The 11,657-nt window shown below is 39.2% G+C and overlaps 1 protein-coding gene across 1 annotated transcript in view; it reads left to right on the top strand.

Moving 5' to 3' along the window:
• SKIL (SKI like proto-oncogene) overlaps positions 1 to 10,432 on the top strand; it is a 15,724-nt gene extending 5,292 nt beyond the window's left edge. Inside the window, exons 3-6 of the mRNA XM_003209233.3 lie at positions 203 to 441; positions 665 to 906; positions 1,961 to 2,185; positions 5,435 to 10,432. Coding sequence (XP_003209281.1) covers positions 203 to 441; positions 665 to 906; positions 1,961 to 2,185; positions 5,435 to 5,590 — 862 coding nt within the window. The 3' untranslated portion in view covers positions 5,591 to 10,432. The remainder of the gene's footprint in view (positions 1 to 202; positions 442 to 664; positions 907 to 1,960; positions 2,186 to 5,434) is intronic.
• The last annotated feature ends 1,225 nt before the right edge of the window (positions 10,433 to 11,657 follow it).

Genomic DNA, 11,657 nt, shown 5'->3' with positions numbered 1-11,657 from the left:
TGGCCTCCAAACCATATCTAAATGATCTGCCAGTAAGGATGAAGTCATTACTATTTCCTTTTGGTTAGGAAAAAAATACAAAGGATAAGCTTACATGTATTGAAAATTTTGCTGTTTAAAATCAAGTGAAATTAAACTTAGTACTCTCATTTGTTGTTTGTTGCACATTTTCATCCTTAATTTTACTGTTCTACTGTTTCAGTTACTACCTTTATATGTGTGACAAAGTGGTTGCCCCAAATGTATCTCTTGCATCACAATACAAGGATGTTACAAAAACAACAGTCAGAGTTTCTGAGGTAATCAAGTCTTCATCTGGAATGTCAGAGAAAAAGCTCAGTAGTGGGAAGCACAAAAAACCTGCCTCCTATCCAGAGCTTTCTCTTGAGGAACAGGAGAAAATTGACTTGAAAACTGGTCTGGAGCAGCATAAGTGTTTAGGTGAGTAGATAAGCTATAAAAAAGAATTACACTGAAGTCTTTTCAATGTTAAAGCACTGGTAGCTTTGGAAGGAACAGCACCAAGCTGGTATTTTGTCATTGTATCCCTATCACTTCGGTTCTCCAAAAATTCTTCTGACCTTTTCCTAATCTTCAGTTTACTTTGCATTTTATTACTCTGATTTTCTGTGCTTATTATGCCACGTTCTTCTTTTATCTGTAGATCCCCTCGTGTCAGCTCATTCTGCAAGAGGTGGAAAATCCGAACGTATTTCTTCCAAAAGCATGAGAGGCTCCAGATGTGTTGAAGTAGGTAATGATGGGAGAACGTTGTCCCCCACTCTCATGAAAGACATCAGTTGTGAAGACGACAAGGGAAGGATCATGGAAGAAGTAATGAAAACCTACATCAAACAGCAAGAAAAACTGAATACTATTTTGCAGAGGAAGCAGCAGCTTCAAATGGTACGATGCCAATGTGAAAAAACTTCATTTTGCCATCAGAAAACTGATGTTAGATTTTTGGTTTTAGAATCATTCCATGGATGACTTCCATTTAGAACACTGGAGCACAAAAGTAATTTTCCACCAGCTTGAATCCAGCCACTAAATCTCTAGTATCCTGTGTGTTTGTTAGATTAGAGGCTAATAATTGGTGTTATTTTTTCAGTTTGTCTTCAAGGAGCTCCTTCCTTCATTTTATCCAAGTGAAAACTACTTGAGCTTTCGAATGTTTTTCAAAAATAGAAGTATTTTGGTAAATATAGTTCAAGTCCTTTGGAAATTTTTCACTTTTTAGGATTTTAAAGATGCAGGAATTGGAATTGATCTTACCATAGCTCTGCGTAGCAAGAATAGCTCTTCCTGTTTGTGTTGGTTGAACCTTTTTTTAGGGGGTTTTATGGAGGAGATGAGAAACTGGTGTTCATTTGTGATTTTGCATCACTTCTGTTTTCTGCATTAAATTAAGTAAATACTGTCTCTTCTGCTTATATTTGTACACCAGACCTATTATTATTATTTTTTTGAACATTAAGCTCAGAATCAGCAATCTGAGGTAAGGCCCCAGGACGGCTACTTTTAAAGTGTTCTGCTGTTGGAGGTAAAGCTGGTAGGTAATTTAAAAGAAAAATATGAAGACCCTTTTACAAATATCAAAATGTTAACAGAAAGAGAAACCAAACACTTCTATTCTGTTTTCTGATGAGACACTTCTTCTGTCTTCAGAATATGTTTTAGTAAACCAGTGCTACCACATTCTGAGGTTCACTGCTGGACATTGTGAATTTGTTTCTGGAAGCTCCATGTGCTTGAAAGTATAGATCATGTTATATTAATTGAATACAGCACGTCACCATTGATAAGAAGATGAGTTCCATTATCAGCCCATTGTTACCAGTAGATGAATGTGCTTTTTTTTGCCTCGTTGTTTCCGGTTACATATTTAAATCACAAGATTGTTTTTTCACTTTTCTGGTGTTAGAATCAGGGTGTATGTGATCCTGATCTGTCTTGGCAGGAAGTGGAAATGTTAAACAACTCTAAAGCTATGAAGGAACTAAGTGAAGAGCAGCAGAACTTGCAAAAAGAACTTGAATCTTTGCAAACTGAGCACGCTCAAAGAATGGAAGAGTTTTATTTTGAGCAGAGAGACTTGGAGAAGAAGTTGGACCAAATGATGAAGCAGAAGTGTACCTGTGACTCCAGTTCAGAGAAAGACAAGGAAGCAGAATATGCAGCACAGGTGAGAAGGGGAAGTCTGTTTCGAACCAAATTGTATTTAGTGCATGAGTGAATATGGAGTTATTGCTCATCCACTGTAAGGTTGCATCTTCTGCATCTTAGTCACAGTGATAGCATATTTACTTCCCTGTTCCTTGACTGGGACAGAGCTAAAATGTAGCTTACAGAAACACTTCACCTGTCAGGTGTTAGGATTCTCTTCATCAGATATTTGTATGATATTAAGGATTAAATAACTAATCTTAAACATAAGGATTGTAACATTCTTATTCAAAGCAAGTCATGTTTAATGCATGTAGGCTTGTCCATGTTACAGAACTAAGCATGATTGCTTTAGCTATAGAAATGTGTTGAAGTACCTTGTACTGTGTCACAGAAAATAGTCTTTTAAAACAAACAGAATCTGAAACTTAAGCTTTATGGTCACTTGATTATGGTTTTGTATATTTGCTATTCATACAGTCTCAAAATAAGAAACAGGCTATACTTGAGAGACAGGTTTTGTATTTTTAGGGAGTGGGGCAGAGGCTAGCATCGTAAATCCTTCTCATGAATTTAATTTCATGACATCCCACTCCACAGATTCCTGGCCTTTGCTGCCAGAAGTAATCCTCTCTGACTAAGGTCTGATTTACCAAACATCTGGTACAAGCCCTGTTACTGCAAGTAACGACATGTTCTGGTTGATGAAGATGATCGTGTGCAGTGTGTTTTATATGGCTTGTATAGTATATACTTTCTTTAGAGGATAAAAACCTCTAAGGAGTCTGGATGATTGTTTCTTTTGATGTTAGAATACTAAGTGCATTCCTTCCATGAAAGTTTATCCTGTTATTAGTTGTGCTGCAGAGCTACTTGGAACGTGTCATTGGAATCTTTTTCTCCATTTATCACATCTTGCAGTACATTTTGGACTGTGGGTTCCAAGCAGTTGTCAGATGTACCTGAGTTAAACAGAGGTCCTGGCAATGGTTATTTTTCTCAAGCTTTATATATTGCACTTAAAATAGCCTTAATGTGATGTTTTCTTGAAGCCACTTGCCCTCTCTGAGAACTGTGGAGTGGGAAAAGCCTTCGTTGTACATTAAAAGAAGTTAATAGTAAGGGATTTGGAATTTTGGTAAACATTTGTTCTTCTGTCGAGGCCTGCCTGAAGATGCACGAGGTGTTCCTCCTTTTTTGACTCCTTTACTAATTTACCCAATTTAACTGTTGCTTTACCCCATCAATCACAATAGGCCAGTATAACCAGCACTTAAGCCTTTCTTTATAGGTGAAAACAAAAGCTCCACCACAGACATGCTGATTTATGTATTGCGTGCTGTGGCATGCAGGCGGTGGGCAGTGCTGTGCTGCACCAGTCTGCATCCAAGTCAGAAGACTCACATTAAGAGGCTCGTGCTGCCTAAAAGCTACTTAAATACTTCTCATTATACGAGTGAAGACGAACCTCCATTGAATAAAATGTTTTTGCAAAATCAACAGAATAGTTCCTTTGCCCACTACACGTTACAGCAGCTGGCAAACAGCAGTGTTTTTTGTCCTCCTGCTTTTCTTTGCTGTCTGAGCTGTCTTCTTTTTCAGTGAGATGTACACGTAGTGATTATTTAGATGGAAGCCCAACGTCATCAGTGCAGATGGACTTTTTAGATTCAGTGAGGTCTTTTCATAAGAAACAGCCACTTAAACCCATGGTAAAGAAGATAATGGCTTCTGTCTTCCTGTTGTAACTGTTGGTGTTAATACATATAAGCAACTTGGCAGTAACTTTGCCACACTTGAAAAATTCATCAGAGTTTTCCAGATCTTATTGTGAAGAAGCTTTGGTGGGAAAGAACTGACCCTAATACATTGAAAATAGTTTCTTATTGATTTAATTCTGGGTATGGTATTTATATGCTGCAGATACAAACAGTGGTTGTTAAGCTGTTTTTTGGTTTTATTTTAATGGTCCCATTTTGTAAATGGTTTAGCTAAGATGACTAATGTTCTGAATCACTGGGGCTTACCACTGATTTTCTACTGTGGAGTTGTTTGGTGCAGTCTGAAAGTCCAGCTTTAATAAATTAGACACAAACAGCTGAACACATCACACGTGGGATTCACACTCTTCTCTTGATGTCATTAGTGGTTTGACAATCTCATGCAAAAATCTTTGCTTTACTCTCTATATAATCATACTTAAATGTGGAACTTTTTTTTTTTTATGAGTAAGTTTTCTAAACTGACTGCATAATCTGCAGTGGGACTCTTCAGAAGATAAAAAAGAATGTTTGTCATGCATTTTAACAACCTTTTTTTCACTTAAATTCTTCCCTGAGATCAGCATCACAATCAAGCCATCTTTTGTCATTGCCATTAAACTGCAAAAACAGAGAGGTGTATTTATGGATCAGTAGTTTCAGTTCACTGGGTTACATGGCACCAAATTCCAAGTGAAAACATTTCAGTATTTTACATTTTTACAGACAAAAATGACAGGACTTAGTGTTTTTACTTCAGTCATTATACAGTGATCTATTTGGTGTGGTAAGAGAAGCACTCTTTTCAACAGAAGCTGATGTCATTTAGTCTGCTCAAGTCTTCCTCACACTCAGGGAAATTTGAGATTTACTGTACTCTATAGATTAAAACCTATCTATTCTCTTGTGTTGAAACACAGAACGTTTCACAAAAAAGCTTGGGAGGATTGATGTTTCTATTTGAATACACGTAAATCAATGCGCAGGATGTTCTGGTCAAGAACTTCTGAATCTCATTTTCCTAACTTTCATTTATGCTAAAGGATATCAGAAAACTGTATTGATGGTTATGGGTGTTCTAGAAATGGATTAAGCCTTTGAAGTAAAGAAATAATATTTTGCCAGGTGAGAGGAATTAACTTGAGGAATGGAAAATTTATTCTGGGATTTGTGAAAGATCTGATACAGGCATCTTCACAGCTTTCTAGCAGATTCTTGACTTCGGTGTAGTGTGGCAGTTCACATCACTAGGATTTATATGTATTTAAAATTGGTCTCTTCTGGCTTTTTTTATTGCAGCATCATCTTTATGCCACTTCTCATATTGCTGTCATTTGCCAGTGGTGCAGCAGCAGCTGCATAATTGTTGATAAACGTAGGAAAATGAGCTGATAAATACTTCTGAAATATTTGTACCTGATTCATAGGGTGGTTAGCAGTGGGGTTTTGAACGGTTGTCATATACAAATATGTTTGTTAAAATTAAATCTCTCTGCTCTATCTTACAGCTAGCAGAACTGAGACAGAGACTGGACCACGCAGAGGCAGATAGACAGGAGCTTCAAGATGAACTGAGACAAGAACGAGAGGCAAGGGAGAAGTTAGAGATGATGATAAAAGAATTGAAGCTACAGATCTTGAAATCTTCAAAAAATGGAAAATAGAAATTGGAAAACAAGCATGACTGTGTCCTTCAAACAGGGTGTTTCATTTTTTTAATGAATTGTAAGCAGTTTCTGTGCGATAAGAAGTATTCTCTACAGATTTCTATTTGCCATACAAGTGCAGATGAAGATATATATAAACAAATAGATAGGTACACATTTTTAGATTTTCCTAACCAATGGAAATCTGCATTTATTTGTACTGGTGTTTCTCAAACTATGAAAAAATAAGAAACTTCTGATTTAGAGTGGCCGGTTTCCGTTTATTTCTAATGCAGACCTTGAGGACCCTTTACCTTTTAATATTGTCTGTTAAAACAGATTTGATGATCTTTATTTTATTATCAATTTCACATCCGGTTATAAAAGTACTTAAAAAAAAAAACAAACCCTTAATTTCTTCAAGGCCAAAAATAGTTCAGTTTTCAGTGAGAATTTTGTGTTCCTGAACTGGGGAAAGTATAAAGGCAGCTGTAAGGTAATTCTCAGAATCACCGTGACAGTAGATGGATGATTATCAGAAGTGATTTACCAGCATGAGTTTCCCCATAATTCTGTTACGCGAAGTCAGGCTGACCTTTTCAGTGCTATTTGACAACTCAGTAAGCAATTTTAGAGCAGGTGTTTGGTCGCCGTGCTGGAAGAACAGAACATTAGGAGTGTTGGTTTTTGTTGTTGTTTTAAATTAAGAAAAAATTACATTCAAAAATGGAATATTCTAAAACTAAAAATTCTCAGTTTTTATTTTCTTCTATATAGCAGTTAAAGGAAACTGTTTATCAGGTCTGGTAGCTACAGGACAAGGGGCAGTGGAAGGTGTCCCTGCCATGGCACAGAGCTTGCAGCTAGATGATCTTTCACTGTCCCTTCCAGCACAGACGTGTAGGATTCCTTGGCTTGCCTGGTTTTCAGATACTAATGCTTCCAAGAAAAGTAATATTTATTAAAAGAAAAAAAAAATTACTGGTTTATTTAGTATCTGAAGCCTCTACACTTCAAGCTTCCTGTTAACTTGTGAATATTTCTTTCTATACATAGAACAGGCCTTAATTGACATTGTGGTAATTGCTTAGAAAAATAGAATTCTAAGATATGGCACTTTGAAAATCAGTTTGATCGTTTCTACATTTGAATGGCATGGTAATGTTACCATGAATTAAGAAATACAGCATGTTTGTTGGGCTCTGACATTTAGAAATATGTCATTGTACAGAATTTCCACTTTATGTATATATATTGCATCTACTCAAGTACTTCAGAAGTCCGATTCCTGGTAGGTTCAGTGCATGACTACAGATTTGGATGGAGAAGTACTCCTGTGCACTTCCTTCCAAAAAGTTTGACATCGCTGACGGATGTTGGCTGATTGTGACTAGAATTATCTTAGTAGTTTTGTTATTTCACTACATTATTTTAACCTGTGCTCTAGCTTACGTTTGGTGTTCGTTTTTTTAAGGTGCTAGGTTTATTACTCTCTTAAAGAAGTTGGTTGATTCTGGATAAAACCACTAGTAAAATCCACCTGGCATCAGTTTTTATTCTGAACTAGTAAAAATGAAAACTGAGTTCTTTCTTAGCTCTCTTTTACAGAAATAGAAAATGGCACAAAATTTTAAGCTGAGTGAGAAAGGAGGTGATACACGTTGTGGAGTCATAGAATGATTCTTCCATACCAGTGCATAATTTTCCTTATGGACCCTGTGTCGTATTTACGCTGATCATTAGGGCAGATTAGATGAAAGAAATGAAACTTATTTGGCAAGGTTGATGAGAAAAGAGGATCCAGATGATATTTTTCACATCTTCTTCAACTCCATCTCCAAATTATTGCTTAAAAACAAAACAAAACAAAACAAAAAAAGACTGTCTTTACAGCATAGCAGTGGTTTGGAAGGAAGCGAATGTGCAGAGTAAAAATTGCAGCAGTGTTGGTAGAAGTGTGATGTGAGGCACTGGAGCTCGAGGCTGGATTAGCTAGATTGGCGAGTCAGAAAACACCAGCCTGGAAACCAGAAGTTTGCATTGGGGTGTTATCTGATCATTTCTAGCTGCTTTTCAATATCAGAGTTGTGAACCAAAGTTGTTCAGTTGTCAGTGTAGATAAGGCCCTCCGGACTCACTTTGTATGGCTGAAGTAATGGGTTGACTGCAGTGTTTGTGGCTCAGCTGTCAGACGAATGGGATCCTGATGGGATTACGATCTTACAGTACTCTGCATTCAGTTTTTGTTCAGGTCCTGTCTGTGTTACGTTCCTTGCTCTGAGGTTTCCCACTTCACCTCTGGTTGATTTCAGCCTGTGGCAGCTGCTGCTATTGCTGGGCTTCCCCTGCCCCAGCCTGCACTTCTGTTGTGCCAGCCAGCTTCTGCTGAAGGCAGCCATAGTTTGTGCTCCTGTTTTCACTTCTGCAAGAGCTCTAGCAGCTGGCATAGAGTTTTAGCAGTTCCAGCTGTGGGTGAGGCTTCCTAATACTTGTAAGACATCTGGCTGAAAAAGTTAACTGAACATCTGTTCAGATGACCTTAAAATAGCTTTGTAAATACTCCATTTAGTTAATCTAAAGTTAGAATGCGTTTTAAATTATTGTAATCCTCTTAAAATTCTTCAATATTACTTTCAGGTTACTTACATAAATAATTTTCATATGTGTAGACTTAATTTTATACTGGTTTTAAGTAATAATGTAAACATAACTGTGCCATAGATTTTGTGTGTTCAGTCTTTGAAAGATAGTTTTTGAGTGAGTTGTAAATAACACGCTGGTAGCTCTAGAACAAATCTACATTGACCTTTTCTCACTACCTTCTGCTTGTTATACTGAGTGGTTTATTTTACAGCCTAACATAAAAACTTGCAATGAGCACTTAAGGGTCCTCACTTAGGTACACACTTATGGTAGAAACCAGTTCTGGCATGAGGTTCTTGCTTTGAGCCATGGCATGCTCGTCTGATGCATTTCTCTTTGTTTTGCCTTCAGCTTTCGTTTGCTGATCTTCTAGGCAGAAGGTTGCTTTCTCACGTAGTTGTGGCATTAAGTCTTTAGAGGGAAGAAAAAAAAAACAAAACCTAGAATTGTTCATTGTTTTAATAGTTTCCTGGTTGAGCACCTAGAATGAAAACGAAGTTGCCTGTGTGTGCACCTTTTGGAACTCGGATTCAGGGTGAATGTTTGCTCCCATGTGTCGGAAAATCAGAAAAGGACTTTCGTGTGCTTTGTGTGCTCTGATGAGCAAGAAGATGTGAGTACAGCGTGCAGTTTTGGCAGTCTGGCAGTGCCCTGGCTCACAGTACCCTGGATGGAAGAGATGTTATCTCAGATCTCCAAACTTGTGTTTTAGTTTTTGTCAAGCATATCGTCTAGCTCGGGAATTCAGATAAATGTGGTTCTGTTTCACATTCTTCCACTAATTTTATTCTATATTTAATATATTAATAGCTTAGGTGTAAAATCATTTGTATATAGTGAAGGCATAATGCAATTAGTGAAGTAGGAGAAGTTGGGTGGAAGCCTGAAGCTTCTGGTGGCCTGAAAAAATGTGGCTCGGCCCATGTTTTAGAAGTCACAACTGTTTGTTCATACATTCTTGGTTTATCTTGGGGGGGTTGGATAGCTGTACCACGTTATGGACTATTCAGAAGACTTTCCTAGCATTAGCTGTGGAGCTGGCTGTCACGGTCAGCTTCCTCGAGTTCACTTGTTTGTAGAGCATATATTTTGACTGTCAGCAAAGAGAACGACTTTGTATTTTTTCTGCACTTAATTCATGTAATTAATCCACACAACAGTTTTCTATAATAAGGTGAAGTTGACAAAAGAATAATCCCACCTACCTGTTAATCTGTGCTTGAAATCTTCCAGTAGTTTTATTTCAGCTGTCAACACAAGCTGCAATAAGCTGCAAGGTTCAGTTTTTGTTTTGCTCCTTGATGTGAGAAGTATTCATCGACGTTTTCATTATAGAAAGCTTATAGGTTGTTCAGTTTGTTGCATATCTGTTTGAAAAAAAAGAGCCATCTTTTTAGCTTTTGTGAACGTCAGTGGCTGCAGCTCACAAATGGCATGAGAGCTCGTCGTGTGTCTCCATTATTTAGCAAACCAGTTTTGTTCAGTGTCAGCAGTTCTGTTGGGAAATGCTTGAAAAATGAGTGAAGCACTTCGTCAAGCACAGCAAACAAACAGTGTGAAATTTTGTTATTGGAAAACTGCCTCCGTAACATCAATTGACTCCTTGGTTTTCTTCCAATATAGATACCTCACTTAAAGGAAAGCACAGTTACACTGTATTCAAGTAGATCTAGGACATGCAAAGTTGGTCTGAAATATTTTGTTGCAGTTACGTTGCTTCCTGTGATTGATAAAAATCTCTTTTTGTTTCCACGCTCACTCTCAAAAGTCTTTATTGGTGTTGACATGCCAGTATGACTGTCTTGGATTACAGAAGGTGGCTGCACAGCGACACAGCGCTCTGCTGGGCTGGAGGCAGCAGCTGGTGACTATTCCAAACCACAGCAAGCCTGTGAGATCCATCGCTGCGTTCAACAGTTTGTAATACTTTGCCAATGATGTACAGTCTTATTGTTAGCGTTGCTGTGGTTGCATTACATGACACACAAAACTGTCCTCTACCTCACGTGAGATTAACAGATATTTTATATGGTTTTAGTAAACAAAATGCATCTATCTGGTCACTTAGTTTACAAATTTTGAATTATATTTATTGAAACATGACATACTGTGCTCTTAGCTTATACCTCAATTGTATTTTGTGCTGTTATCCATTTTCATGCCTTGTAAATACGTGTACAGATTGTGGATTCAAAAATAAAACCTGTACCATCAGAACACTCGGGTCTTTGTGGTATCGTGCTCTGAAATGCCAGCTAGACATCAGGAAGGTGTTAAACTATGGAGCATCTCCAGGGAGGACCATCTTCCTTGCTTTGATTACAATCAATTAAGACACTGATGACACTGAAATTTGCACTGTTCCCACTGCCTGCAGGAGGTCCCCGGTTTTCTAATGGATATTTTTAGCAGATCTACCAAGTCAGTGCCCTCTCACAGTGGGTGCTTTCCCTGAGGCTCCGTGCAGGTGTTGCTGGCAGTGGGATATCCGTGCGTTGCAGCTCGGATGTACATAAATAGAACTGTAGCTGGCATGTTCTCTGGTGCACAGCTTTTGTTGCTGCTTAAGTCCTCAAGCAACGTTGGAGTTGTTCACACCTCTCCTTAATAGATGGGTAATGAAGAGATAACACGCGTTGCCACGCCACGCGCTGAGATCTATAAACATTTAACATTAGAAGTGAGTGTTATACTTCATCTGATGAAAAATATTTTTATTTACTGACGGTGAAAACTACCCTACAGCGGCTCCATTCTGTGCAGCGGATGGTCACGTTGCTCAACACGGCTACCTGCCGTCAGGGAGCTCCAATAGCAAAACCTGCAGGGTGGGGAGAGGAAGGACAGCGACAGCCGGGTGTGTGCCGACAGGCTGCGGGGTGACCTCACTGCCGCCTTTCAGTACCTGCAGGGAGCCTACAAACAGGAGGGGAATCAACTCTTTGAAAGGGTAGATAACTGCAGGACAAAGGGAAATGGGTTTAAGTTGACGGAGGGAAGGTTTAGGTTGGATGTCAAGGGGAAGTTCTTTACTATGAGAGTGGTGAGGTGCTGGAACAGCTGTCCAGAGAGGCTGTGGATGCCCCGTCCATTCCTGGAGGTGTTCAAGGCCAGGTCGGATGGGACCCTGGGCAGCCTGGGCTGGTATGAAATGTGGAGGTTGGTGGCCCTGCATGTGGCAGGGGTTTGGAGACTCATGATCCTTGAGGTCCCTTCCGACCCGGCCGTTCTGTATCTGTGATTCTGTGTGCGAAGGAAAGGATTAACCCCACCCGCATCTGCCGCCTCCATAAACCCGGTGCCGCAGGTGAGGTGGAGACGCGGCCGACCGCTGCAGTTTCCTCCGCTGCCCACCAGCGGTCCTCCGCGCCGCAGCGCCCGGCCGCGGCATCGCACCGGCAGTTAACTCGGCTCCCCGTCCCGCCAGCTTCCTTCCCCATTT

The sequence above is a fragment of the Meleagris gallopavo genome, chromosome 11, assembly GCF_000146605.3.
Source record: "Meleagris gallopavo isolate NT-WF06-2002-E0010 breed Aviagen turkey brand Nicholas breeding stock chromosome 11, Turkey_5.1, whole genome shotgun sequence".
NCBI classification, from domain to species: Eukaryota; Metazoa; Chordata; class Aves; order Galliformes; family Phasianidae; genus Meleagris; species Meleagris gallopavo.
Note: the sequence above shows the minus strand (reverse complement) of the source record. Positions and strands in the feature narration are given on the sequence as shown.